The sequence below is a fragment of the Canis lupus genome, chromosome 30 (assembly GCF_011100685.1).
Source record: "Canis lupus familiaris isolate Mischka breed German Shepherd chromosome 30, alternate assembly UU_Cfam_GSD_1.0, whole genome shotgun sequence".
NCBI lineage: Eukaryota > Metazoa > Chordata > Mammalia > Carnivora > Canidae > Canis > Canis lupus.
This window is the reverse complement of record NC_049251.1, coordinates 17135073-17158943: the sequence shown is the minus strand read 5'-3', so window position 1 is coordinate 17158943 and position 23871 is coordinate 17135073. Positions and strand designations below refer to the sequence as shown.

The following is a 23871-nucleotide window of genomic DNA, read 5'->3' as shown; positions in this document are numbered from 1 at the left end:
GACAATGATGTGACTTGACAAAATCCACATTGGAAAAAAGTAACACAGAGTTTGGAAGGGTAGAAGAATATAATTAAGCCAACTGGAAACATGGTGTCAACGTGTCTGCTCACGGGGAGGATTAGTGCATTGGAACAAGGTCACTTTGACTCAAATATTGTACTGTAATGATTTTATCCTGAAAAGGCTTCAATAAATCTAACCTCTTATGAATGTCTAGATAACACAAATGTGGAAAGATCTAAAAACAGCTAAAACTGATACTGACAGCTAATGAAGAAAGTTGTTGAAAGTGAAAACTATCATGGGATGATATGTATTAATGGTCTGAACTAAAATAAACTTGATATTTTGGGCTAGGGAGGATTTCCCATCCATACCATACTGTCTGAGATGTTAAGATGCTCATATCCACAGTCAAGAGGCCAGGGAAGTAATAGAGATAGGTCCAAGGGGTTCTTCCAAGGACTGACATTAATTTATGGTTATCCTCAGAGATTGAAGGTTTATGGCAACCAGGAATCAGAGCCAGTGGTTGAAAGATTTCTCCCTTAGAAGTGTTGATGGCTTCGACCAGGCAGATTGGCTTTGGACAGAGAAGGGAGGAATCAATTAAAGAACAATGCTAAGGGAAGACTTGGTGGGAAAGAAGATGTTGGCTAGTAAGGAAAGAGAAATGGAAAGTTTGAAAATCCACTAGAGAAGGATGGGGGAGAGAAGAGAGAGGGAAAGGGAAGGAAAAAAGGGAAGGGGAGAGAGGGGAGGGAGGGAGGGGAAAGGAGAGGAAGAAGGGGAGAAGAAAGGAGGGGAGGAAGTCTTTGATGAGATGAAGAAATTTAAAGAGGTGTTGGTCAAGTCCTGCTTTTGATAGTTCCATCTCCAGGTAGAGATGGAAAACACTGGTATACAGGATCTGATAAAAGAGGAAAGATCAGTACTGAGGAGAGAGATCTGGGAGCAGAAGTCAGAGGCAAGTCTAAAACCAGATGTAGTAAAGAGTAGTAAACAGCCCATAAAGGAGCATGGTAGTATAATGAGTGTCCTCAATTAGGGCCGGAAACCTGGGTTCTAGTCCCACTTCTGCCTCTAACTTTGGGCAAGTCACTCCATCTTCCTGGGCTTATCTCTTTATATGTATAGTGATGGACTTAGACTAGGTGACCTTGAACATCCTCTCCCTCTTCTACAGCCCATAGATGTGGTGAAATCAGAGACTTGCATAAACAGAACTTTCTAGATTGGAACATGTATTTAGCTTTTCTAAGTAAAAAATGCTTTGAATGGAGGGAAGAAAAGGTTCCACTCAACACTTGGCGAGCAGTATTTGTTCTGTAAAATAATTAGCAAGTAAGCATTATTGAACTGAGTTGTACCATAATTACAAGAGAATTAAAACAGAAAAAAAGAATTTAGAAGACTCAATTTTCCCCCCTAAATCAGAAGAGTGATTAACATAAACCATGTGTGGATGGTTAATAAAGATATATGCAGGAGGAGAGAGCTAAGATCAGATGAAAAGAGTGCTAGTCTAGGGGTCAGGAGCCTTGAGTTCCAGTCCCAACTTTGACATTTCCAGGATCTGGGCATATTATTTCCCTTCTGTGCCCCAACTTCCAAAGGAACCTAAAGATCATAGATGCCAGCCTCCCATGATGTGGTCATCCACCTGTACTCATTAAGATAGTCTTTCTGCTCTCTGTGTGTCTATACTAAGAGGGTCCAACTAGGAAGGCAGAAATTAGTTTATGTATTTTCGGGAGAAGTACAGGGAACTGGTCACAGAGTTGACTGAAGAGATGAGAAGCTGGAAAGAGGACAGTGAAGCAAGAGACATTAGCAGGGAGTCACTGCCACCCCGGGCTGGAGGGACAAAAAGGAGGAGGTGCTGTTGCTGGAGCCCAGAGGCCATGGTCACCCAATAGCAGCTGGAACCACAGTGGGTCCATCTGGTAGGAATTGGAGGAGCCACATAGGAGATACAGCCATTGTCTGAGGTGCCAATATCTAAAGGACAGTTGGGAGAGAATATCCCTGGCAAATGCAGACTGCAGGGGTCCGCATTTCTTCCACATAGAGCAGGGAAACGGCAAGGAATGGATCTGAGGACAAGCAGGCCAGGACTGGCACAAAATCCAAAGTCTACTTTCTTTCAATGCCCACCTATTGACCCTGCATCAGCCTAGAGTCCAAGTCTCCCACACATTTGAGGACATCCCTCCTGTCAGGCGTTTTCTTTCTTCCCTAGTATGATGTTCAAACCTCCTCCCACAGAGTGGTTTCCAAACCCCTCTCATCGTCCTAGTTCCCCTCCTCTGGGAGCTCCCTGGTATGTCTCCTTAAAACGTGGCAACAGATGTTCACAAGACCAGGTGTCCAAAATACCAGCTCATACACAGGACTATTCCCGCCCTTCTTGAGGCAACAGAACTTTATCCCACTGTTGACTCATCTTGAGTTTATGGACAACCAAGACTACATATCTCTTCCATGTGACTCCAAGTCTTCTCTGACTTGTCCTAGCAGGGTAATCTACCTATTTGATAAACACAACTAAATTCTGTGTTTAAATCACTGATTTAAAAAAAAAAAAAGTAGAATGGACCAAAGACACAGTTACCCAAGTGACTGTGTCACTCTGCTTGAGACTTCTGTCCAAATTAACTCAGAACAATGAAGCAAGGCTCACTGGGTAGGATTGCTCAACCGGCTCCAGATCCACCTAACAACAAGAGAATTGTGCAAGACTTCATCAAAGTCTTTATTTAAATAACAACTTATGGTATCTGTGGCAATCAGTTCCCTTCACTTTGCACCTGAAGCACAGAGGGTACTCAATTAATATTCGCTACTTTGAATAGAATTATCTTGATTTATACACCTAGACACCTAATGACTCTGTTTAAAGGAAGTCAGCATCGTCATTTTAATGAGACATGAGAATGTACCCATGTTGGCTGCTGGTGATCACCAGTTTCTTCTTTAAGTATGTATAAACCTGTTTGTTTCAGGGTTTTGCTAGAGGGCACCAAAAATGTCACCAGTCTGTTATTCCCGGCATCTATTCCTTTCTACCCCTTTTGAAAACTGAGGCAATACTGCCCCATCCAGTCTCTGAGTACTCTTTTTTTCCCGAAAACTGTAAAGACTGTTCCTGCTTATGCCTTGTGGGTCTTAACTGTTTTCCCCTCAGGGGAAATAATTTTTTACCCTTTCCATGCCACAGAGCCGCATAAGCATCCAGGATGATGGGAAGGCATGGGTACAGTTGAAATAGTCACTTAGGGTGCCCACATAGGAGCCCTGAGGATCCTTGAAAGAACAGCTCCAGTACAGCACAGTCACATCCCACAGCCCCCAGTGTGAATGCCATAAGTGGGACTAGACACCATATGCAATCAGAGAGACTCCCAGTGGGGCTGAATCCTATGATCCTGGCCCCGCTGCTTAAAATGCTCACAAGCCCATAGGAAGCTGGGCCAGAGCACAACAGAGATTGGGCCCATAGAGTTTTCTTTTTTCCCCTCTTTCTCTTTCTCCATTTCCTTTTCCCTCTGAATCAATGCTTTTTTTTTTTTTTTTTTTTTACTTACTTATTTTTAGTGGGAGGCAGAGGGAGAATTCTAAGCAGGTTCCATGCTCAGCACAGAGCCTGACCCTGAGATCATGACCTGAGCCGAAATCAAGAGTCAGACACTTAACCGACTGAGCCACCCAGGCACCACTGAATCAGTGCTTTAGAGTCACTGTAACTGCATTAGCTGCTCCTATCTTGTAGGCAATCCATGAGGGCAAAAGCTAAGAATGTAGAACAGCTTGATGCCCAAATTGCCCAGTTGCCCACATCCCACCCCCCACGAGGTGTCTAGACTTGGGACAGGGCTGTGCAAGGACACACTGCCCACAAAGAAAATGTGAAAGGAAATTTTTTCTCTCCTCAACCTATAGGAATCCCCTCTGGGCTCAATCAATGCTTAATAAATGTAAGAATGAACTCAAAGAACTCAGTCCCTGCTGAGAGGGGATCATGCCCATAAAAATTCTTGATAACCTTAAAGTCTTGAGATATAGACAGCACTTAATTTGTTAGCTACAATTTTTGTCGTTTCTCTCCCTCAAGAATAAATGAAAGCTCCTGAAGGTTCACAGACATTGATTAAAGATGTATGCAAAGATTTAGACATGAAGATGTTTACTGACGATGTCAGTTATACCAGAAAATTGGAAACAACCTAAATGCCCAATAATAGAGGATTGTTTAACTACCTTCTGGTACACCCATACAGTAGAACACTGTGCAGCTATTAAATACCATGTCAAAAGGTAGATGGAATGATGTTCACAATATGATGTTCATATTATTTTTTTTGACATATTATTTTTTAAAAAAGCAAACAAAAAAGCAGAATGCTACACACGCAAAGAGGGAAATTTTTCAAAAGCTGTCTAATTGCAACTAGTAGAATAGATCTTTAATTTTTCTACAGTGATACTTTTAGAATAAGGGATGGAAGACAATAAATAAAAGGTTATTTTTGCTAGCCAGAAAGAAAGAGGAAAAGCCCCCTCTTTCAAGGCTGTCTTCTGGCACCTTGTTCTGCCAGATGGATATGAAGCCAGTTCAAACCCCACTATCCAGCTTGCCTAGAGCCCTGTGAAAGCCACCTTGCTCTGGGTAAAAGCTTTCTTGCTGCCAGCATCCACCTTGAGACAAGTTATTTAAAATGGGGCTGTCCTGGCCAACCTCTTATCCCAGAATACCAAGGGCCACTTGAAAAATGGTGGTACTGCCTAGAAAAAATGGCAGTACCAGAGCCCTGTGGAGTTTTGAAGCAGAGCAGCAGCCCTAGCACATGAGAGGAACCTCCCTCCCCTCTCTAGGCTGCTTGCCCGAAGGTTTACAGACAGCTCCCTTTCCATCCCACAAGAGGAGACAGGCAGATGAGTCATAGCACTGGCTTAGATTAAAGGAGTATTATTGTGTTTGCAGAAATGGATCTATTTTATTATCTGCTTCTTGACACCTTACAAATAGGCTTTTCCCACCAGACAGGCAAAGTTCCTTGAAAAGCCAAGGACTTTTTTAGCTAAAACTAAGGAATGACCAATGAAAGTTAGAAACTCATGTGTCTGAAAAGCAGCCAGGCTGAAAAGATGTAGTGGAAACACTGAGGAAAGTGGTTTATAACCCTCAGACTCTAGATTCAAGTCTGCAAAGTGATGCCATTCTTCTAAAAATACACAGAGGAACTACGGAAATCCTTTCCTCTTTTCTAAGAGCTTTTCCTTTCCTTCTTTTTCTTTTTAAAGAAAAATACTAGAATTGGCTTGTAAAGGAGATTCACCACCTCAGATTTCACTGTTTTCGTGGGGGTATTGGTCGTGAGATACTATTTTAGGGACTTCCTTCTCTTATACAGATTTTTCCACACTGGGAGGACAGATAAGGTATGTTCCACTAATGTTCCTCATTAAACACACATGCGTGCCAGCAGTCATTTCCCTTTGTCTTGCTAACCCATGACAACAGATTGCATATCATAGGAAATTGGAATGGAGACCTTATTTGGTTTGGATCTCTCTTCTTCATTGTTTAATTCCACATTCAATTTTTCATTCTAGGTCTGCCTTTTTTTTTTTTTTGGCAGAAATATACGATGATTGAATATAGGAACAGATAAATGAATAGGCATTATTTTTCTGAACACTCACATCATACACTTTTCAGAAGCACTTTGACCAGCATCCCCCACCCCCAGCATTTTATCTCTGGGCTGAATGTACTAGTTATTCAGTAAAGATCCATGACTGATAGGCCTATATATGTCATAAGTGTGTGCTCTCCATACTTCGTTTACTGTTAACCAAGTTCCATAGTGAGCCTTCCTATTTCCTTTATTGCTGTGATGTACAGATACCTCAGTGGGAGTGTATCTCTCTTACCCTTCAACCTAGACCACCTGTCCATTTCAACAAACAATCACAAGAAAGCTTCTACCAAGTGCCAGGAAAGGAGGCCTAAGGGAACAGAGAAAGTTTCACATTTCCTGTTGTTGAATCTAGGCTTGGCTTTCAGAGGAAGCTGGATGTCTTTTCTGTCCTATATACTCTGTTCTCTAATGCTACCATCATTGTTTTTCCTTAAGAATGCAAAGCTGTAGGGCACTTGGGTGGTTCGGTCCGTTAAGCATTCAGCTCTTAATTTTATCTCTTTTTGGCTCAAGTCCTGGTGCCAGGGTCCTGGGATGGAGTCCCGCATCAGGCTCCTTACAGGGAGCCTGCTTCTCCCTCTGCCTATGTCGCTGCCTCTCTCTGTGTGTCTCTCATGAACAAATAAATAAAATCTTTTTAAAAAATGCAAAACTATGATGGCAAACTTTTTAAAGGATCTCAGCTATTTATTCTTCGAGTATCAACTTTTATACAAATGTTGCTGTTACTTTTCTTTTATTTAAAAATGTGACTTTAAAATATTTTTCCTAAATGAGATCCATTAGATCTAAGAAGTAATGTTCTTTCCACTTAGCAAATATCAACTGTGTGCCAGGCCTCAAGTAATAGCTGCCACACTCATTATTTCATTACAGCCACCCTATGAAGGAGATGCCAACAATGAGGAAACTGAGGGAGGTTAAGCCATTTGCCCAAGATCACACATCTAGTATGGGAGACTCTCTTGACTGTTCCACGGAAACCCATCCAACTTTTGTCAACTTAAGTCCGTGAGTTTGGCCATCTAGAAAATGTTTCCTGAGGACACAAAGTAGAATGGCATTTGTATTCTGTGAAGCCCATACCTTCACTAAAGAAGGCAGCCCTCAGGTAGCCAAGAGGCCAAACTCACTGTGGCACTGTACCCTACCCGTTAGGAGCAGGTGTGGACATCAGATAAACCTGATTTCAAGTCCCAGCTCCCTCACTTACTGGATGTGCGACCACAAGAAAACTATCTACTCTCCCTGAAATGGTCTCCACGTGTATTAAATGAAGATAACAATGTAAGTCGAATTCTATGAAACTGCCAACTTTCAGCTATTTCTGAACTCCAAAAAAAAAAGCATCTGCACACGGTGCTACCCAAATCCTTCACTGGGTCACCGTGCAGATTAAACAAGTGCATGCAGGAAACAATTAAACGGGCGCTTCTTAGCAGACTTTCTCCTCCTGATTTCATTTTGCTCACCAAGTTAGTTTGCATTTCCTGTGGCACTTTGTATACAGAGAAGCTGGCGTGAGGTTCCATAAGTATTGGAGCTGATAATTCAGGGAGACAGTAAGACTGCACGGATCGCGGAGAATTAGCAACCCAGGGTCCCCTGAGGCCTTACCGCTCCTGCTCTGGGCGTTTCCCCCGCAGTTTTGCCGCTTCATTGCTAAGTAAACTCACAAATACCTCTTTTTGGAAAGTCAGAGGGTAGGGGCTGTGAAGCGTGTCGAGCGCTCTGTGTTAAAGAGAAAGACCCGGTGGGAGACTCGGTCCCTGGCCGGGGCGGGGGCGCGGGGGGGGGGGGCGGGGGTCCGCAGCGCGCGCCCGCCCCGGGGACCCCGCTCCGCAGGCGCCGCGCACGCGGGGAAGCAGCGCGGCCTGAGCGAGCGAACCTGCCCCGCGCTGCTCGCGGCCTCGCCAGGTGGGGCCTGCCCTCGGCTCCTCACGTGCTTTATCCTTATTTACTCCCCCACAACATTCCCGGCAAAAGGCATCTGGCACTTCTCCCTCCATCTGCCTGGTGAGGAAACACCCCCGAGAGGTCTGAGGCTCTCGCCCCAGGTCTCGGAGCGGCGGGCTCAGCCCCGGGACCCCCGCACCGAACCTCTCCTCTTCCTTACTGGGTAGAGGCGCTCTCTCGCCTCCAGATCCTCCCGACTCGGCCAGCGCCCGCCTGCGCTCGGCCTCGCCGCACACGCCTCCAGTCCCGCGCGCGGGGAGCGGGGCGCGGGGAGCGGGGCGCGGGGAGCGGGAGCTGGGCCGGGGGCCGGGCCGGGGGCCGGGCGCGGGGGAGGAGCCGCACCGCCCCCGGGGTATTTAAGCCCCGTCTGGCGCCCGCGGGGCCGGCCGCTCCCGCTCCTCCCAGCTCGCGCCTCCCTTCCCCCGCCCGCGCTCTCCCCGCGCGTCCCCACCCTCCGCCCCGCGCTCGCCAGGCGCGCAGGCACCGGCCGGCGGGCGCGGGGAGCGGGCGCGGGGAGCGGGGCGCGGGGAGCGGGGCGCGGGGCGCGGGCGGCGCTCGCCTCTGCCGAGCCGCCCCCCGGCCGCCGCCGCGCACTGCCCAGCCCGCCCCGCCGGGGCCGCCGCCGCCCCCCGACCCCGCCCCGAGCGCGCCGCGGCAGCCGGAGCCCGGACCGGCCCCGAGCGCCCCGCAGACGGGCGGGCGGCTGTGACCGTCCGGCCAGCAGCCCGCAGCATGGATTCGGATTCCGGCGAGCAGAGCGAGGGCGAGCCCGTGACCGCCGCAGGTACGGACGGGCCGGGCCGGGCGGAGGGGGGGCCGGGGCGGGGGTCCCGAGTGCTCCTCGGAGCGGCGGCGGGGGCCGGTCCCTTCCAGGCCGGGGCCGGGGCCGGCTCCGCGCCGCGAGTTTGCCGGGAGGCGCCCGCCGCCGCCGCACTCGGGCGCGGGAGGGAGAAGGGGTGCGTCGCGGGCGGCTCCGGCGCAGCTGCGTCCTGCGGCGGCTCGGGTCGCCCGGGCCGCGTGGGGGTGGGGAAGGGCTCGGGAGGCCACGCCTCTGCCCTTTGAAATAACTTTCCGCGCGCGGACCCCGTCCTCGAGCCCGGGGCGCTGCGGCACAGGTGAGCGGTCCGGAGGCGTGGCCGGGGACCCCGGGCGGGAGGGGAGCGCGCGGACCCGCAGGGGCCCAGGCTGCTGCGCGAGCGGGAGGGTCCCGGCGGCGGAGCGCGGACGGCGCCGCGGGCTTTTCACAATCGATCGTTATCGAAGCCGTGGGTGGATGCTTACTTTGGAAAAAAATGAACGTCCTCCCCCGCCTCTCCCTGATACTGAGCAACAGGAGGAAGCCACCCACAGCCCTGGGTCGGCTTACGCCGGGCTCTGCCCACCTGCACCGGCGGGCTCCACCCCCCGCCCACGGGCCCGCGCCCCGAGACCCGGTCGCCCCCCGCACCTGTCCTCGGCTCCCCGCACCCTCGGGACCCTGCGGGCTAGGCGCAGCCCCCCCAGCCCTGTGACCTGAGCGCCGGGACCCTCCTGCTACAGACCCGACCTTCCAGTCTAGTCCCCACTCTTCCCTATGGCAGACCAGCATCCTGAGAGCAGGGACCAAGTGCCAGAAGGCACTATCAGCCCAGGCGTGGGTGTCCGAAAGGCAGGCTCAGGAACCAGGCAGGACAGCTCCAGGCGCTGTGCCAGAGGCCCTGTGTAGATGATTCCCCTTCATCCTCACAGCATCTAGCCAGGTGATTACTATCTCCATTTTACAGAAGCCCGGAGAGGCTAAGTGGCTTGCCCACGTCTCGCAGCAGGGAGTAGCCACCAGCAGAGGGATTCCCTATCCCCTACATGGTACCCCTCAGCCTCTCACAGGGCAGCTCTGGTCAACCCCTTTGGGTGCCTGGGAAGAGATGAGCCTGGCAAAGAGGAAAGGTGGCATTACCAAGATCCCTGTGTTGAGGATGCCCGTGTCTGTGCAAGGGCCACCTCCTTTGGGCTGGTATGTGTGACTATAACGAATTAACCTGAGCCCTTTTGCCTACCCGTATGTTTCTGTAGCTATGAAGCACCAAGATTTTGTTTCACACGGGGCTTGTGGATCTCCTCACATCTTTTTAAAGTTCCAGTGGGTGTTTGTGTGTGTATCTAAGTATATCCGGAGAGCTGGGCGGAGCAGGGGTGAGAGGCCACTGACCTTGACACTTTACTGTCTCAAAATCCCAGGAACTATCATGCTGTCACCACCCCACCCCCAGATCTCTTATGCAGGTTGATATTCGAAGGAGAGAAGGAAACTTAGAGAAAGAACAGGGAGGAGACACTCCAGAAGAGTTCATCCTTGGGTGATAGCAGAGTGAAGGAGTTCTCAGGGGGCCTGGTTCTTCTCCCGAAAGCATGCCCAGCCTGGAATATCCCTGATGCGTGCATGTCGGTTTATGTCAGACCTCTGCACTGCTAACAGCAAACCTTAGGCCAGATAGGTCCCATGAAGAATAGGGCAGGCAAGTGAGCTGTCACCATTTATTTGAGCCTTGCTGTTTTCTACAGTCATTTCTTCTTTTCTGTATGTGTTTGAATCTCCCAAGCTGAATGTTTAATGGAATATCACAAGCCATTCTGCTAAATGGCATTCCATCTCATTATTCTCAAACTTAAGCTATTCGTGACAAAGCTTCAAAACTAGATGTTAATTCATTGCCTTGCTGTATCTGCATCCTGTCAAATGGAAAGCCTTGTTGCAGCTTCAGATATCGGTTGAATGACAGGTATGTTATCCTTAGGGTTTGACCTTGGTCTCCATAAGGAATGAGGCATTCATCTGTATCCATGGACTTGTATCCGTGCAAGCTGGATGGGTTTGTCACCAAGGACAACAGAGGAAGTGGGACTTCTTGGAGTATTCATCGTGTGTGTGTGTTCGTTCACCTATCTCTTAAGGAGTTGGGATGTAAGGGCTGCTTCCTCCGAAGTGGTACTTTGTCAAAATTGCAAAAAAGCCCTGCTGTGAGATGGACCCCATTAAGGTCAAGAGCCTGGACTTTGGGGGCACCTGGGTGGCTCAGTGGTTGAGCGTCGCCTTCAGCTCAAGGTCATGATCCTCGGATCGAGTCCTGCATCGGGCTCCCTGTGAGGAGACTGCTTCTCCCTCTACCTGTGCCTCTCGTGTATAAATAAATTTAAAAAAGAGTCTGGACTCTGGAATCAGAACGACCTGGGTTTCATTCTCTACCCATTGAGCAAGTTTCGTAACCTCTCTAAACCTGTTTCCCCACCCTCTGTAAAATGGGGATAACAGTAGTACCACAAAGAGGTTGTGAGGATTAAATAAAATACCACGTAAGAAGTATTCCTGGTGATCATTCAGTACATGGTAGCTGCTATGTTGATCATCACCTGACTGGATTTTTTTTTAAAGATTTTATTTATTTATTCATGAGAGACAGAGAGAGGCAGAGACACAGGCAGAGGGAGAAGCAGGCTCCCTGCAGGGAGTCTGATGTGGGACTTGATCCCAGACCCCAAGATCATGCCCTGAGCTGAAGGCAGACGAGCAGACGCTCATCCGCTGAGCCACCCAGGTGTCCCCTGACTGGGTTGTTTGTTGTGAGAATTCTGCTAAATAATGTACCCCAGTGCTTTATAAAATGTAAACCAGTAGGCATGTGTAAGACAATTAGTATTGTTGTCATTATTATCACATTAAGGTAGTTGCCTGAGCAGGTTTGTTTTGAATTTTCTCCTTTTTACTCTCCTTCTCTCTGGGGTGAAGTTGGGGAGGATGTTTGTATGTGTTTGTTTGCTTGTTTGGGGGAGGTTATCTTTAACTTACCTCTTCTTCTCCTCCTCATCTTCCAACTCAAGGCATGAAGATGGGGATATTCAAAACCACTGCTCTGACTCCCCTTTTTCCTCTAGTGCTAGGTAAGATTGTACAAGGCAGAGAATCCCTTACCCAACCCACCAGCTAACCTGGAGATAGCCACTTACATGCCATTTCTTTCTTTTTTTCTTTTCATGCCATTTCAAATAGAAGAAGAGGCCATAACCCTTCCCAACCAGTGAACCTTTTTCCTTCAAAGTAGCAGAAAGCCCAAGAGGTCCTCCCCATTCCCGCTTTCATTTTTATCCATCTGAGTCACCTTCCCAGTTATAAATTGGCAGAAGAGTGAGAAAGTCTTCTGAGGACTACCTACTCTTTACTGTCCCCCTTTGAAGAGACTTTTTCCAGAGATCTCCCCAGTGCCCGCGAAGTACTCATCAAGCAATACAATACTCTGCATAAGAGAGTGAAGAGAGGAGATGAGATTTGTCCCAAGCTGCATTTTCTGTTTTTCAGGAAGCACAGGAGGATGCTTTTATGTCATTCTGCTGCCTGAAACTCTACTCTGCCTTTCTGTCGTTTTGGGTTCTTTCTATGATTAGGAAAGAGGCAGGGTTTATGGAACACTGGATTCATTCCAGAGACCCAACTTGGCAGTCTATCGTTTGGCAAACCCACCATCCATCTCTCAGGAATCCTAGCACTTGTGTATTAACTCGACAGTGATTGAGTCTTTCCTAAGAAGCAACAAGAGAGTAAACGTTAGCGGTGTCAGCTTTTTCCCTTTTTGGCTTGTAAGCCAAGATAGTCTACCCAGCTGAGGGCAGACTAGCTCCTTCCACCCACAGCTAGGTGGTCCAGGGCAGTCTAGCTGGTGGGGCTTCTGTGCAGCTGGACAGATGCTACAGAAAAGCATTTCCATGCAATGGAGTTGAGATATGGCAGGGGAGTTTCAAAACAGTAAAAAAAAAAAAAAAAAAAAAAAGGGAAACAGCAGGCCCCTAACCTTGCCTTTGCCATCGCCTAGGTCCTAGCCTTGGTCCTTGTGAAAAAAGTGGCAAGGAGGGATGCCTGCATGGCTCAGTCAACTAAGCTTCTGTCTTTGGCTCCATGATCTTGGGGTCCTAGGATGAAGCCCTGCATCGAGATCCTGCTCAGTGGAGAGTCTGCTAGAGATTAATTCTCTCTCTCTCTCTACCCCCCTCCCTCCCCCCACCGCCTCTCTCTCCCCCTCTCTCCACCCCCTTTGTGTGCTCATGCTTTCTCTCTCTCTCTCTCTCTCTCTCTCTGATTCTCTCAAACAAATCAGTGAACCTTAAAAAAAAGTTGCAAGAAGGCTGGGTAGGATTCAATAGGTGGCCAAGAAGAAGAAAGATATTCCAAAAGTCAGACACTACTTGAGCAAAGGCACAAATAAGCAGGGAGATGACTGTTGTGGAGAGCATATACTAGGGAGTACTGAGAAGTAAGGTTATATGAGTGCAGGGAGGGCCACACAGAAGAGGGTCTTAATTACTGGTCCTGATGGTGCACAAGAAGCCCCTCCCTATTGATCCTTGTTGTGCAGAGATGTGACTGAGAGCTGGGTTTGCAGGAGCCACATCGGACAAAGGCTTGGAGCCTCGGCAACCAGGCATGGCCATGGTATCAGAGGACATGGTAGCCGTAAGGCAAGGCAGGAGGAGAAGGATGCAAGTGCCATTTTGGAGAAGCAAAAAACAGTAGTTGCTGACAGATGGTATAAAAGCAGTGAAGGGCGATGGAGAGTGGAAGGAGACTGGTGTGGTGAGTTGGGGTGAGGGCAGGGAGATGGGGGAGCTGAACTCCCCCACCCAGGCTTCCCAGCACCACCCTTTCATCAGGCACTTAGCAGTGATGTTTTGCTTAAAGGCACTTTCCCCTTGTAGACAGTAAACCATAATAGGGCATTGGTTTCAAGGGGTTGTGAGGTTCTGGAGTTTGTTGATTCTCATTGTTAGGTTCCTCTTGGAGACTGTCAAGTAACCTTTGTTGCCTGACAGATTGACATTGACAATGTGCTGGCCAACCTGGGACAGAGACCACCTGGGGTTGCGGTACCACTTGCCTGTTAGTCATAGTCCTGTGTCTTGTTCCTGTTTGTGGACATTTTTAGGGGCCTCTGCCTTATCCACACAGAGGGCTGTAACTGCTTTAAGGGTCAGGACCTTGTCTTTTGCTTTCATGTTCTTGAGATTTTTATGGGCGTAATAAATGAACGAGCATCTTGAGGAGACTCCTGGGAACTCTGCTCCAAAAGACAAGACAGCCAGAAACCTTTCCTATAGGGTGGAACTGCCAAACCTTTCCTTCAGTGTTTTGTTTTGCTTCAGTATTTTTATATATATATATATTTATATATATATATATATATTTTTTTGTACTACCTGGGACCCTGTGTTGGGAACGCAGAGTTAAGAATGCAGTCCATTCTGCCTTCCGGGGCTTCAAATCAGAGGGGGAGATAGGACCACGTATGCTGATGGCCACAGCTTATACCAGTGCATGAAGATTCCTGACCCATCTTGCCCTGGATATACCCCAGACAAGTCTCTGTTTATACGTTTTGTCTTAACAGCCCTTTCCATTGTGTGCTTTATGGTCCCACCGACACCATGGATGCTAAACACACTGGCAGGTGGCTGGCTGGTTGGCTGGCTGCATGCCTGCATGGATAGATGGATACAGGCATAGCTCAGAGATACTGCAAGTTCAGTTCCAGACCACTGCAGTAAAGCAAATATTGCAATAAAGATGGTCAAATGAATTTTTAGATTCCCCAATGCATAGGAAAGTCATGTTTACACTCTATCATATTCTCCTAAGTGTGCAATTATTTCATATCTTTTTTACAAAACAATTTACATACCCTAATTTAAAAATACTTTATTGATGGGGCGCCTGGATGGCTCAGTTAAGCGTCTGACTCTTGATTTCAGCTCAGGTCATGATCTCAGAGTGGTGAGATCGAGCCCCACTTGGGGTTCCTCACTGTGTGTGGAGCCTGCTTAAGATTCTCTTTGCCCCTCCCCCATCTTTCTCCCCTCTCTAAAAAAAGAAATAAATAAAAATATTTTATTGCTAAAAAATGCTAACCATCATCTGAGCTTTCAGTAAGCCGTAATCACTGATTAAATCTCACCATAACAAATGTTAATAACAATTTAAAAGTTTGAAGTATTGCAAAAATTACCAAAGTGTGAGACATAGACATGAAGTGAGCAGATGCTGTTAGGAAAATGGCACGGCTAGACTTGCCCCACTAGGGTTGCCACAAGCCTTCAGTTTGTTTGAAAACAAAACAAAAAAAATCTGCAAAGTGCATTAAGCGAAATGCAACAAAATGAGCTATGCCTGTCTATGGATAGAGTGATGGATGACTCTGTGATAGAGGTTGGCATGCAGTGGGTTTAGTTGGGGAAGGAAAGGAGAGGGGAGGGACACTGGACTAGGCAGAGTGAGAAGCTGAGCTGCAGTGCACACCCAACAGTAGCCTCCAGCTCCGGAGCTAGAATAGCCCTTCAGAACTACTCTGAGTAGAGGTAAGAGGCCGGGCCTCCATGTCCTCTTACACAGTGACCAGTCATAGATGCAGGCCATCCCAAGGAACAGGATGTGAGCTTGGGTGAAGCAGTCCCCCACAGCTGAATGCTATCTGCAGGCCCCTGGCAGCCTGTGGCATGCTTGACTCTTGATTCTCTGGGAGGAACCTGGGCAATACACTGCAACATCCCCTGTAGGTGGTCCCCAGAATTCTTCAGGAATGTTTCATTAGGGATGGTGGCCCTGTCTCCTGGCAAAGCTCGGGGGATAGTCGTTGAGCTGTAAATTTTGTCTAGACCTCACTAGGACAATTTAGATTGCCAGATGAAATTAGCCATTCTAGACCTCATAGCTCTGCACCCAGTTGTTCAAGCCACTCAATCCAAGAGATATCGGCTGATCATCTGTTTTGTGTTCAGAGTGTACAGGGTGCATAGAGAAATGGAATTAGATGGGACCCTGCCTTCTAGAAATTTGCAGCCATGTTAGGGAGAGAAAACACCCACCCAGAAAAACTGAATCTGCAAGACTGAGTGGCATCAGCAATTAATAGTGTAGGATTTGGAGCATGGAGTATGGGGAATTTGGAATTCTGGTGGGGAGGCTTCATCAGGGAGATGTGCCTTGAGGGTACCCTTGAAGTAGTGAAAGATTTAAATGGGGGAAGAAGAAAGAGCAGGTGGCCAGGCCAGGAGCCTGTGAAGAGCCTGGCCTGACCCCCAGTGGGGCTCTCCTTAGAGGACCAGTGGGAGAAGAGAGCTGTCCTACTTAAAAAGTAAAATTGGACGTTGTGGTGATGGTTGTAGCCAACATGTAAGTTTCTAGAGCTGGAATGAGAATGTGTGTGACTGGGTAAATATAAAGTCCTGTTTCCTATGTTATTTTTCTCTTAAAAAATATGGCACTTGCTTTTTTATTTGTCAGCAAAACCAAATTATAGTCACACTTTCCCATTAGCACTGTCCTCTAACTGGTTCCTTTTCCTCAAGAGTTACCATTGGCTCCCACTTGAATTCACATGCCGATCTCTGTAAAGACACTGTATACAAAATTTGGTTTTGTTTTTTTTCAGTCACTTGGCTTCCAACTCTCTATGTAAAATGCCTGTGTAGGTGGGTGTTTGGGCTGTATTCTGTGCAAGCGTAGAAATAAACAATACACAAGAATGTAAAAAACATATTTCCCATAACAGCCTAGTCCAAGAAAACATATAGGGAGAGTGAGTACCCTTGGCCCCCACATATATTAAGGCATGTCAAAAAATAGATTACTTTTTTTACACATCAGAGATGATGTTTTTAAGGCAGTTGCATGGTCCAAATTTCTGATGCTGCTTTAGAACAGTCTTCACGTTCATATTGGGTTTCTTAAACATTATGGCCTGGGAATAAATTTGAGCCTGTTCATGGAAAATCTACTAGCGTGCAGACTATAAAAATGGAAAACTTGGCGGCACAGAAAGTGCTAGACACACCCTAATAGAAACCAGTATTTTGTAGCTCAGTTCTCCAGAAAAAAAAAAAAAAAAATGAGACACTGGTGGTGTCTAAATACTGGTTTAAACTGTTTGAAAAACCACAGGAGCAGCCACTAACTTGTAGATTCTCTTCTCAAAAGTAAAATATGCTTTCTGTGAAACTGTTCTAACCCTGAAAGGAAACATTTTGGTGATCCGTAGTTTTATGGAGATTCCCAGTTGATATTTTTATAGTGGAGGCATCCAATTTCATGCGCAGGAGGAAATTCTGTCAAGGGCTGTTCTGGTGAGCACGCACGTCCGCCGTTCCTGATTTGGGGCCTGTGCGTTATGCTGGGAAGGTAAACAGAGATTTTGGCGTAGAACATGGGAGGGAGATAATGGGGCCGTCTGCAGGGCAGGCCTCTACCACGTTCTAGTTGGTTCCTTGGTTTCCTTAAGATAACACTGAGATCGTCAAGGAGAAAAAACTGAGGTTGGGGTTATAGAGTAGAGGAAGTGGGGTTTAAGAAGTTGTGACAGATGGGATGCCTCAGTGGCTCAGTGGTTGAGCATCTGCCTTCGGCTCAGGGCATGATCCTGGGGTCCTGGGATCAAGTCCTGCATCAGGCTCCCCACAGGGAGCCTGCTTCTCCCTCTACCTGTGTCTCTGCCTCTCTCTGTGTGTGTCTCATGAATAAATAAAATCTTAAAAAAAAAAAAGTGAAAAATATCAAACAAGATGAGAAACTGTAAGGATAGTCTTTGGCAGCCAGAGTCCAGCCCCAGAGGGCCAGTACTGAATACAAAATTACAGTGATGTTTTGAATTTTACTTATTTCATGTTAACTAAGAACATACAATGTAGCTGAGACTGGATTGATTGTTTATATGACATTTAACCCTTATGCCAGCCTTCCAGGATAGGTACCATAAGTAGCCTCATTTTATAAACCAGGAAACTGAGGCACAGAGAGGTTAAGTAACTTGCTCAGGGAGGTGCAGCTTGTCAGTGGATATGAAGTCACTCGAACTCCAAAAATAGTGCTCTTGTTCAAGGTAGATTCAGGTACTTAAGTAAATGGATGCCATCAGCTCCCCAGGGCCCAGAACACCCTGACCATTAGGCTCCCTCATGAGACCCCTTCTGTTAGGACATTACCTATCCAGAAGGCCCTGTTTTAAGCAGCAGACGTTACCTGCATTGGCTCTTTAGCACATGGGCAAGGATTGGCTGGCACAAGTTCCTGTCCTGGAGCTGGTGAAGAGTGATTTGGGAGGGAAGATGGGGAGAAGGGCACAGTGCTCTGCCAGGGAGAGAAGGTCGTGGAAGGACCCTGCAGCCATGCACATCCCCAGAGTCATGGGACCTGGCAGGTGGTGAATATGGCAAACAGAGGAGAGAAGGGATTGAAAAGCAGAGTCAGGAGAGGTGCTGAAGGCACACATTCCTTTTATCAGAGTGTGCTTACGCTGGGTCCTAAGGCCTTTTTTTTTTTTTTTTTAATTCCACTTCAGCATTAAGAATCATTTCAGATATAGAATTCCCCGGGCATTCTGACTAGTTGGATTCGAGGAGGAGCAGAAACTTAAGGACGAGCCTGCTTCACAGGGAAGAGATGTTGAGATTCAGAGCTAGCTGGGTTTTGGGTGTCCAGCACTCTCTCTTATTTACTGCTTTTTAGTAACACTAGTTTCTGACCCAAGGAATGCAGGCTCATGGTAGAACATGTAAAGACAGTACAAAGGAGAAAATTAGATTAGATTGAGCCCTAAGAATAGATGTGCTTTCCCAAAGCCAAAAAGCAGTGAAAAAGCAATGAAAAGATGCAAGGGAGCTTTATTTGGGGAGGGAGCGGGCCTTTTAAGAGAACAAAAGTCCCCCTTCTGCAGCGTTTCCGTGGGGACACAAAATACATCTGGCTATACTGCCAGGCAGCATCAGAACCAGAACTGGAGGCCAGATCCTCTGGCTCGTCTGTCCTTCGCTGAAAACATGGGTAATTTTTTTTAAAAGGATAAGAGTTATTCTGGATGTTGGGATAGCAGAGGGACCCCTGCTCTGTTTCCTTCTGACACCTTGTACAGTGTTCTTGCCACCCTCTCCCCACCAGGTACCTCTGCCCAAGAGTTAGGCCACCACCAGCCCACACCAGGCCTTAGACTTCTGCCTGGCCCACTCCTCCCCCATAGTCAGGAGAGCCCTACACAGAGCCCTTACAAGATTTTGTATTTTTTAATAGCCAAAAGATATTTACTTAGGTATTTACTTATAAAAAAGGTTTTACAGATGCCCAGTGGCAGTTGCAAAGGTTAATTTACTTTTGAGTTTAATTATCTACCAGCTTCAGGGATAGATTTATTGACGTCTAGTTCTCCAATTATGTTTTTTATCTTTGTTGGAGATTGACTATTTTTGTAAGGAAACAGGGAAATTTGTTCAACTGTGTTAGCCTTTCTACCCCTAAGATTTACCTTCATAATTCAGTGATTCCATCTCAATGAAACAAGGCAGGCAGAGTTCATTTAATACGGAGTCAACTTTTAGAGAGCCCAGAGCAGTATCTGATGGGATTCAACAATAATTTCTTGGAGGCACCTGGGTGGCTCAGTGGGTTTAGCATCTGCCTTGGGCTCAGATCATAATATCATGATCTCATGATCTCAGAGTCCTGGGATCGAGCCCTGTGTCAGGCTCCCTGCTTGGTGGTGAGTTGGCTTCTTTCTCTTCCTGGGCTTGTACTTTCTCTCTCAAATAAATAAATAAAATCTTAAAAAAAAAAAAAAACTTTTTAACTTATTTTTTCCTTTAATTTCTCCCACTATGTATAATCCTGAGTTTCCTGCACCCTTACTCCACTGCTCTTCCTGTGCCCATTATTAATGCTTTTTTCCTGCCCATGTCTCCTCAGGCTGAGCCTTCAGCCTGGTCTTTTCTGGCAATACACTCTCATTTGGGAGAGACCATCCGATTTCATGGCACAGAGCCAAAGATTCCCAAAGCTGCAGTCTAGCGCAGTCCTCTCTCCCAAGCAAGAATGCTGCCTTGCGAGGCATCTGGGCATCTCTTCCTCACTGGCCAGGAGGCCTCTTGGCTCAGCACCTCCACACCCAGACCATTACCTCTCCCTCAGCTTTGCCCAGCATTTCTGTGGCCTCCTCAGCCACCAAGTCGTTCCAGACTGAAACAGCTGTAAAGTTGTAACAACAATGAAATGTCCTGTACACTTGATCCATGGCAAAACCAGGACATGGATAAAGCAGGTATTATTATTCTCGATTTACAGATGAAGAAACAGAATCAGAGATTACCCCAAATCAAAGCAAGTGGTAAATTTTCACTATTGAAAACTGTACTCCCTGAATTGGGGACAGCAACAAACCCACATACCAAACCTAAACAAACAATATTCAGTCAAATAGCTATTGAACGATTAAATACATAATGACTTTTCCACATGGTGTAGTATTACTCAGTTGTTAAGAAAAATTAATTAGGAGTGCCTGGGTGGCTCAGTTGGTTAAGTGTCTGCCTTCAGCTCGTCATGATCCCAGGGTCCTGGGATGGAGCCCTGCATTGGGCTCCCTGGTCAGTGAGGAGCCTGCTTCTCCCTCTCCCTCTGCCACTCCCCCTACTCATGCACATACACTCTCTGTCAAATAAATAAAATCTTTTAAAAATTTAATTCGAAGAACATATAATAATATAGGGAAGAGTTTGCATTATAATGTATAAAGAAAGCTTGATGATCTATGATCCAAATTGTGCTCCATACGTGTATACATATATATTTCATGTACGGATGTATATACACACACATCTCCGTACATATACATACACTCCTTTTTATAGAGAAAAAGGGAAGAGACCTCCTTTCATTCATACACATAAACTTTAACTTTTTAATGCTGGAACAGAACCATTCTATATGATGAGTTTGTGGGTAATTGTAATTTCCTTCTTTGTACTTCTCTTCTAGATATTTCTGCAATAGGTGTGTATAACTTTCAGCACATAATGTGGTTTTTAAAAGCAACAATCAAGTGAGATCCCGTGGCCTAGTCCACTGCTCATCCTTTGGGCTTTTTTACAGTTTTGTCCCACGTCCTCCCATCTTCTTCCTTGAAACTAGTTCTTCTCTCACTTCTCTGTGATCTTTCCCCCAGACCAGTCCTCTCATGGCTCCTCCTGGTAGGGGCATGTTCCAGGCTTCTCTCCTCAGCTCTCTTCCTGCTCACGCATTGCCCAGGCTTTGGTTCTCCCCTCTCCCTGGTACCTCCTCACCCAGAGGGTATAGGCCTTGTGGGCCCTCATGCCACGTAGAGAAAGTGTAGACCACCAGAGTGGGTAATGAGCTCATAGATGTGGGGCTCAGAGTCTGGCACAGGGCACCAGAGCCTCTCCAGCCAAATGGAATGCTGGATGAGCTTGCTGACTCAGCCGTCTTGGCCCTTGAACACGGCCTCACTGCCGTTTGCTGACCGGCAGTGTATGTAGCTGGCAGCCCTGACCTTCCATGACCCTATCTCTGTCCCTGACCTCTATCCCAAATATGAGTGAGTTTCACGTTCCACTTTTTCATTTACACATTGATTTTGTGTCTTTATTACTTTTATAATTAGAAAAAGAGAGGTGAGGATTAGAGCAGGATTATTAACTTTCAGGAGGTATTGGTCTGCCACCAGCATTGGTCTACTATCCCCCAAAAAATTATTATTGAGGAGCTGTATGATACTAAATATAATGTATCTATTTCTGAAGAAATTAGAAATTTAATTGAGGATTTCTTGTGCATCTTGGAGCTGAAAATAAGAGAGACATCATGGCCCTAATATTCATTACTGCCTCCCTATCTCCACCTTATTCTACTCTAGTCAACCAAATTAGGGTAACCCAGTCAGGAAGTTTATAGGAAACAGAAGTACTGTTTCACGTTTATCAGAATTTTTTTTTTTTTTTTTTTGTTTATCAGAATTTTTAACTTAATTTTAAATTAAGAGTATTCCCCATCAGCCAGGATTTTGTCTATCTTTACTTTCTTAGTTTATGTTATACAAAATGATTATTTTTATCTCTTTTCAGAGATAAATATATATATATAGATTATGCATTTTCACCCTTCCAGAAAAGTTCCTCCTCTCGTTAAAAAAAAAAAAAAGACTTAATCTTCAAGTGGAAAGCAATTATCAGTTCTTAATTAAGCAGCCATATCTCCTTCTTATCAGTTGCAAGTGAGTGCATATGACCACTGTGATTTTTAAAAGATCAGAGAATATGAAAGGTAGAATAATCAAGATAGGAGTGAATTCTGAGGAAATAGGCCTTTATGCCAAGAATGATAGATGGTAAGACCAGCATTTGTAGTAAGCACCCAGGTGTTATCTCCAGAAAGCTGTTACCAAATTCCCCCCACCCCAGGCTTTCCATTCACCCCAGGAGAGGGGTCAGTGATGGGCTTATGGGTGGGATGAAGATGTCTGGTTCCAGCCATCCTTGGATTTTGTTTGTTTCATTTTTGTTTTAAAAAAAAAAACCTACTCCAGGGGCAGCCCCGGTGGCCCAGGGGTTGAGCGTCTGCCTTCAGCCCTGGGCCTGATCCTGGAGACCTGGGATTGAATCCCACCTCAGGCTCCCTGCATGGAGCCTGCTCCTCCCTCTGCCTGTGTCTTGGCCTCTCTCTGTCTCTCTGTCTCTCTCTCTCTCTCTCTCTCTCTGTAGGTCTCTCATGAATAAATAAATAAAATCTTAAAAAAAAAAAACTCCACATAAAAATAGCTCTGCCAAATTGTCATAATCCAGTGAGAGTAACTGGAGTCTGCACAAAGTCTGAAGATTGTTGATAATTAGGGGCCAAGGCTGTCTTAAGGCGGGATGGAGGTTGGCAAGGACTAGTGACAGCTGGTCAGGTCATCAGGAAGTTGGGTCAGGTGACAGGGAGGCCACAGGGGCAGGGGACATTCTCTTGAGTCACTCGGCCTGCAGTGGGTCTGCCAGTCATGGCTGCTCAGCCTTCTTAGGCCTCTTCCCCTGGAGGGCAGTCCCTCTTAAAAAGTCCAAAATTTTGAGAAAAGCTGGCTCCCCAGTTTGGGCCTCCTGACCTCCTACCTCCTGCCCAGAAGCAAATCCTCCTCCTGACATCGCCTCTTCTGCACCCCCTGGCCCCAGATCTCTGCCTCATCCTTGATGCTTCCCTTCCCTGCAGCCTCTCCCACCGGAGTGCTTCTCTCCATTTCCTCTGCCAGCACCTCCCCCCCCCCGCCCCGCCCCCACTTCACAAGCCCTCCTGGGCAATAGATGGACTAGGGCAGGGGAAACTCAGACCTGGAGCCCTGACTGGTCATGAAGCAAAGATCTTAAAGCTTCCGGAGAGAAAAACAAGGCCCTTTTACCAATGGTCTAGTTATCTAAATAGCAGCACCGAGAACCAAATAACAGTGATACAATGCCTTTGAGTTCTCAAGGCGAGGGATTTCCCTGATAGAGTTCTGAACCCCGTGAAGCCATCAGTGGAGTGTGTGGGTAGAATAAGGTAATTATAGGACACGTTAGGTCTCCAGAAAATTACCCTACCATGTTCCCTTCCTTAGGGAGCTGCTAGATCAGGAATCAGCCAGCTGACGCCCCAGGCCAAGTCTGGCCTGCCACCTTTCTTGGATGGCCCACAGCACTTTTACATTTTTTTAATGGTTACATTTAAATGGTTATATAAGTACCCAGATATATTTTGCCTTTTGGCCCTTTATTCTCTGACTTTTTCAGGTGGTTTGCTGATGCCTGTACTAGACAAAGTGTTCCACTGAAATGGGGTATAAGAAAGAGGAAGCCATGAGACAGACACAGGAGAGAAGGAATGAAAGATAGAGGGAGAACCATGGTGGCAGCCTGGAGCAGGCTTAGAGGGGAAAAAAGGTGCCCAGATTTGAGCCAGGGCACAGAAAGCCGCCCCTGCCCAGGAGCCTCCACAAAAGAAAATTAAAGTGAAAGATTAGTTGATTAATCTGAGCCTATTGAGAACTTTGTATTCTGCTAGGAGCTTTGGGAGTGAATTAATGCTAGGTAGATAGAAAACTAACCAAAAGAAAAACAAGGCAGCGTTTGGCTCCTAAGAAAACAAGATGAATAAGAAAGGAAATGCAGTCATGGAAGTGATAGAACATACATGACTCAGCTATGAATGGTATCCAAGTCAGGGTAATGTAAATCACTGACGTCTGATTTAACCAAGTATTATAATAGAACTAAATGGGAAGGTGGAAGGAGAAATGAATGGAGAAGAGAGCTAATTTCTTGCCTTCCATAATAGGAAGTTAAAAGCACATAAAGTCGAGGACTAACAGTGTAAGCATGTAATTTAAATATAAAGAGGTAATTATTA

The 23871-nt window shown here is 46.7% G+C and overlaps 1 protein-coding gene across 1 annotated transcript in view; it reads left to right on the top strand.

Moving 5' to 3' along the window:
* The first annotated feature begins 8298 nt into the window (after positions 1 to 8298).
* Positions 8299 to 23871, top strand: part of TNFAIP8L3 (TNF alpha induced protein 8 like 3) — a 37597-nt gene continuing 22024 nt past the window's right edge. Inside the window, 1 exon segment of the mRNA XM_038580417.1 lies at positions 8299 to 8448. Coding sequence (XP_038436345.1) covers positions 8397 to 8448 — 52 coding nt within the window. The 5' untranslated portion in view covers positions 8299 to 8396.